The sequence below is a fragment of the Erithacus rubecula genome (assembly GCF_903797595.1).
Source record: "Erithacus rubecula genome assembly, chromosome: 3".
NCBI classification, from domain to species: domain Eukaryota; kingdom Metazoa; phylum Chordata; class Aves; order Passeriformes; family Muscicapidae; genus Erithacus; species Erithacus rubecula.
Window position 1 is genome coordinate 52,934,179 of NC_136689.1, and position 6,004 is coordinate 52,940,182.

Genomic DNA, 6,004 nt, shown 5'->3' on the forward strand with positions numbered 1-6,004 from the left:
TGTTAGAATAAACATTACTTCATTCTTGGTCAAGAGATGTTCATGGCTGACAAAGTTCCAGCCTCAGTGCTGACCCCAATACAAAACTTTTTTGCTTATTTATGCATTTTTAGTGAACAAAGACATAATTCTCTTCATTAATTAGTATTCTATCCCCTCTTGGTTATTGATTTCTTTCTCTTCATGCTAATCCCACATCCTTTGTTCCTTCTTTTATCTTTTTCTCAGACCGTCTCCAACTTTGCAGGCCTTAATTTCCTCAGTATCTTCTGGTTACTCTAATGTTTTCAAACAGCCATAAATGAAAGACCTCAGATGCCCAATCTCCAAATTCCTTTGGTTTTGTTCATTGAAGACTGTCAGGTTTAGTTTTAACAACTTAAGGTTTCAGTGATTTAATGATCCAAGTAGGTATGTGAAGAAACTTTAATGGTGTTGGCACTGTTAAAACAACTAATTAAAAATTAGTTAGGAAAGTTATATAACTTCCAACAGTGCATCCTTTTCTACCAGAATATGGAAAAAAGTCTAACATACATGATACAGTCCATGACACACCACAGACATTTGAAGATAAAGTTTATCCATGTCAACAGTATGCTAAATAAATTGAGAAAAAGTTACTTGAACGACTTTTGTACATACAATTAAACAATATATATAATTAATGTAGACACCCCTCTTTGTTCACTACTTCATAAATGCATTCAATGCAAGACTCTGAACTGCTGTTCTGCTTACCCCTAAAGCAGAAATGATACTGAAAGAAAATCAAACTTATGGTCTGTCAATTCTGACAGCTAACAGTCTTTAGTAAGAATGTTGTAAACTCAAGGATTTGAAAAACAAGAAATTTTTGCCTTAGATTTTTTTCTTGCCTAATTAATGAAATGGTTTTATGACTTTTTATTAAATTATAGTTTACTGTTCAAAATCTTACTTTGCCTATGTCTAGACTTTCTTTGTCTCCAATATGAAGGTGTTACAATAAACTTCCAACAAGTAAACTGGTAACTTACTACAAATCAGTTTAACTAATGTAAAACAGAGGCATTCACACAGAAAAAAAACTTCCTGAGCAATTTACAGCTACAGTTAAGGGAAGCAATGGGCAAGCAAGTAAAATACAGAAGTTACCAAAATATGAAATAATCAAAAATAGACATGTGTGGGTGATGTGTTTCTAAGAGGTAGTGAATAAGCTTGGCTTCCTTGAAAAAATTGAGAAAAACACTATTGGAATGTGGTAAAGAGTTCAGGCTAGATGGACTGACAAAATAAATACAAAAATAACACAAAGATGTTCATTAGACTGGAAGCATGCTTAGTGTGGTCTAACATGGTAAGAGTAGATGTCTAAGAGTAAAACAGTGGAATTGTCACCAATTCTGCATTTGGAGAAAATGGTGTGTTTTCAGCAAAAGTAACAAATGTAACAATGTATGGAGGGAAAAATAGTTTTTATCAATGAAAGTGCATTGCATCACTGGTACAAAAGATAACACAATGAATTTGACAAAAGGTGACTAGAAAGTCACAGCACTCCAGGAATCAGCAGCATATCATGTTCTATTTTGCACACAACATACAATCAACAACAGCTTATTCTGCAAAAACACTGATCATTTCCATAGCACTAAGCATTTATTCTTTTGATATTGGAGGGGACCAACTTAGAATGGCCACTTAATGGACCCACTTCATTTCCAAACTGCTGCCAAGAAATAAGGGTGAGATGGGAGCTCCTGACACAAAACAGAAACATGTTTAGTAACTCTTTGTAAAGCTTTTGTAAAGCTTCCTAAAATAAAAGCATCAGTCTGTATATGGCCCACAAACTAATAATCAAAACCAGCTGTGATAGTGTTAAGTACCATGAGACAGAAAAACTAATGTTCCAGTTGCTGGACATGATGGAGTACATCCAGTGGTAAGCCCAGTTGCTCTACTAGCCAAACAGTCTGCTTTTTAACCCAAGCAAGGGTTGACTTTTCAGGATCTGTGCAGAGGTTTGCCTTGCTGCACTCAGATTGCAAGGAACCAACCTCACCATTATTCCTACAAATGTTTTCACTGGAGCTGCCACAGTTTTTGTGTTTTCCATCTTTAACTTCCTTGTACTCTGTCACAGCTGTGTGATTAAGGTCCATGTCCTGAACTGAGTCCAAAATGTGTCCGAGATGTGGCTGTCGCTGTTCTTCAGTAGAATTCAGATTCTTAAGCACATCATCTTCGTGCTTTCCAAGCACATCAAGAAGATTATTTATTGTACTTAACGCAGAGTCATGTCCATTAAAACGACACCAGGATAGGAGAGCACTGAAAAGTGAAGAACAGCAAGTGATTACATTCTTCTACGTAGATCTCCACTTGGTGGAGGTAGATAACAATGTGACAAGGCATCTATGAATCATAAATAAATTTATGTAAAATTCACATTTTATGGAAAGTTCAGGCAGTAGAACTAAATATTAAGCTTAAATATGTAGATTCAGACAATTTTGGAAGAGAAACTGAAAGAGATTTTACTAATGATACTTCTACACCTGTTTTCAAGATCTGGGAATTCTCAGACTGCTCACTTTGGACAGTTTTAAAACTTGGGAGTTTTTTTTGTTTGGGGTTGGTTTTTTCTTTTTTTTTTTTTTTTTTTGGTTTTTTTTTTTTTTTTTTTTTTTTTGTTGTTGTTGTTTGTTTTTTTTTTGGTTGGTTGAGTTGGTTTTTAATTAAGACAAACAAAAACCTGCATGTGTTTCTGTGTTCCACACCCTCCATGTACACTTGACCTTAAGGAGTTTGTAACCTACTTCAGGGTTCCTTTGAACTGGCCACACGTAATCATCAGTTTGGCACCATGTCTGTAACCTTGATTAAAGCCTGTCTGGAGTGCAAGTTCTTTCCCGGCCTCAATTCCATCCCTATAGCCTTCCTGTAACAAGAGCAGTAAAACAGGTTGTTCACAACATGACAAAGTGGATCTCTGACAAATACATAACAATAATAAAAAGGAAGTTTCAACAAGTATCAAGTATTCACTCTCAAGTTACAGCTTCTCTATGTGAATATCCTTCACAGCTACACCCCCACTGCCAAACCAAAACATGCTTGTTGCAGTGTATTAAGATTTACTGACCTGTAAGATGCAGTTTACTTTTCCCAAAAGGATCCCCAGAAAGTCAGAAAATAGGGAAACCTCTTTTAGAAAAATCAAAAAAAGAAAGCGTGTTTGCTTTTTGTGATTATCAACTCCTTTGTGAGAAATGGACTTAGAAATACAACACAGACTTATTTTTTCTATATGAAAAGATATGCAGGTTACCAAGCTTCCCCTTTAGCAGACACACTCTCCTGTCTGTAATCCATCTACATGGAATCCATTTATTTTCACAAAACTAACTGATGAACATTGCTCCTTTATTTGCTGGATCTCACTCCATTTAAGAGTTATATCAGAAAAAGAGACAGTGATTGACTGAGTCACATATAAATACACTTAACGTTGGAACTACTTTCTTTAAGTACAGCTAATCATTGTAATGCAAATTACTTTCTTTATATTATAACCATGTTACAACATTACAAAGAATAATTTTTAAGTTTTCTCACACCAAAATTGCAAGTTGCGAAAGTGAAAACTCCTATTTGCTCATGATGGTCTCACTAGAAAAGTAGCCTGGAACACAAAAAATTATTTTGCTCAACATACAACTCCAACTTCCATAACACTTCATGATTTTGCAGTATAAACTCCAATATGTCAGAGGCATTTCTGTAAGAACACAAAACAGTTCCTTAGGAAAACCAGTCTTTTCATGGAACTCAGATGAACGAGGTCTGCTGTAATACCATTCCTTGTCAACTGCCGACACAACCATTTCCAACCATGCTCTTCATCCAAATGCTGCTCAGCTGGGAGCAGATGAGCCCTACTGGCCCTGCTCTGAATGACACAGTATCTGCTAAACTAACAGTTTTGAACTTTTGTTCCCTGCAGAACTGCAGAGGCAAGGGCTGAGGAAAGCAGCTTTCATAAAATATACATTTCATTAAGAAAACAAAGCAGCCAAAGACCTACACAGACCATAATGCCTAATTGTGGCTGCACATGGAGTCACACATCTCACAATCTGACTGATGAGTAACTCTACTCAGAACCCCAAACATCTCACATTTCTTTATTAGCACTCTTCAGCTCTTTTGCCCTATATTTTCTAGGACTATTACCTGCAAATACAAAGCAAGCAGGTTGCACCACAATTCAGGACTGCCTTTTATAAATGTACATGGCTGTGTAGAGGGAGCCAATATATTTTGGTAAAACAGTACTTTGCTCTGGTGACTGCTAATAAGTATTTATGCAAATTTCTGCCATATTTTGTGATATTCAGAAGAAAGTATAGCACAACAACTTTCAAGAGGCTATTTTTATTTTTCCCTTTAAATGATTCACATATATATCAAGTTACATGTTAGTAAATCTGAAATGGCTAAAAGGAATATAAAATAATTTTTAGAGAAATACCTTCAATCTTTTTTTCATAGTGCTGTTCCATTCCTTCTGTAGTAGATACATCTCATCTGCATCTTCATCAAATATATCCTCATTGGATTGGCGGACTGCAACTTGCACCCAGGACATAACAGCAGTGCCCTATGACCCCTGTTTATGTGGTAAAAAAAACACTGAGAAACTCTCAGAAGTGCCTCTGGTGAAGTGTTAGTTTAGAAGTATTGGCAAAAAACATGAGTTCCAAAGAGAAGCCAGGTGTGGAGCTGATTATTCAAGCTGTACATGGGAACTCAGTGCTGTGTGCCATCGGGGTGCATCTGTCAAATAAAGGCATAACTTCTGAGATTTACTACGACAACTTATGATGTTTTTTCTCCTCTTATGGCACTGACACACATATGGATGCCACTGCAGCATTTCTGAATACTGCCAGTACAAGGACAGCTGGGAGAAACAACTTTATAACTTGATTCCAACAGCAGCTGATAAATAGTGCCCCACAGCCTCCATGTGGTGCCCTAAGTTGCACACACAGGTTGCAGGTATACACACAATTTTGTATAGTTGTACACAAGTACACGATTTACTGCACACAGGTTAACACCTGCAGAAGTTAACATGCCAAATACTTTTTCCAGACTATTTAGCCTTTTCCTACGACCAAAACTTTTGAGAAGCGTCTCACAACTAATTCATTCACACCGCTGTAAACGGTGAGAGCGCAGACGCTTGCGGAGACACCGGCGGCTCTCAGAGAACCCAGGGCGCTGGGACAGAACCGGCGGGGCCCTGCAGGCTGCGCGGGGCAAGCGGGGCATCCCCGGGCCGCAGCAGCGCCCAGGCCCGGCCGCCATTTCAGGGCCGCACACGTGCACAGCTGCCCAGAAGCGGCCGCGCCGCCGGAGCTCCCTTCCTTCTCCCCGCCCGGCCACGGACACTGCCTCCCCTCGCCTCGCCTTTCCGCGCCGCTCGCACAGCCGCCGCCGCCGCCGCCGCCGCCAGCCGGCCCCGCACACTGACCCTCACCGCAGCCACCGGCACACCCCGCCCTCTCCACGCTGCTCTGGGCCATCCCCACTGAGGACAAACGCACGCCGCTGCCGGCGGAAGTAATTGGGCGGCGACAGCCATGTTGGACAAGGGCAAGTTCCGCGGAGGCCGCAGGTAAATAAACAGCCGCCATCTTTACCCCCGCCGTTCTGACGTCAGAGCCCGTCGGGGACACCGAGGGCGCCATCTTGAGTGAGGGCGCCGCCGGCTCCAATGGGCGGGGCGGCCGTGGGGACACCGGGGCGGCCACGGGGACAGTCGGGCACATCGGGGCGGGAGCTGCTGCCGCAGTCGGGATCTCCTCAGCCCGTCATCGCCTCCCGGTTTCTCTGGAGGGAGCGGCTTGTGGCTGCCTCGGCCTCGCACAGTGACCTCAAGACAACCCTAGGGTAAACGCGTTCCTTGGGGCACGAAGGTTTTTCATCCTTTTTTTATTCCACAGTC

General features: G+C 40.8%; 1 protein-coding gene across 2 annotated transcripts; it reads right to left on the reverse strand.

Moving 5' to 3' along the window:
• Positions 1 to 1,008: 1,008 nt before the first annotated feature.
• YAE1 (YAE1 maturation factor of ABCE1) lies at positions 1,009 to 5,743 on the reverse strand. 2 transcript variants are annotated; one of them, XM_079301969.1, is made up of 4 exons: positions 5,604 to 5,743; positions 4,523 to 4,660; positions 2,808 to 2,929; positions 1,009 to 2,319 (listed from the first exon to the last, which is right to left on the reverse strand). In XM_079301969.1, the coding sequence occupies exons 2-4, from the start codon at positions 4,637 to 4,639 to the stop codon at positions 1,890 to 1,892; spliced, it is 669 nt and encodes a 222-aa protein (XP_079158095.1). In that variant the 5' UTR covers positions 4,640 to 4,660; positions 5,604 to 5,743; the 3' UTR covers positions 1,009 to 1,889. The 2 variants fall into 2 exon arrangements, with proteins under 2 accessions (XP_079158095.1, XP_079158094.1); XM_079301968.1 differs by having other exon boundaries at positions 5,531 to 5,719.
• Between the last annotated feature and the right edge of the window lie 261 nt (positions 5,744 to 6,004).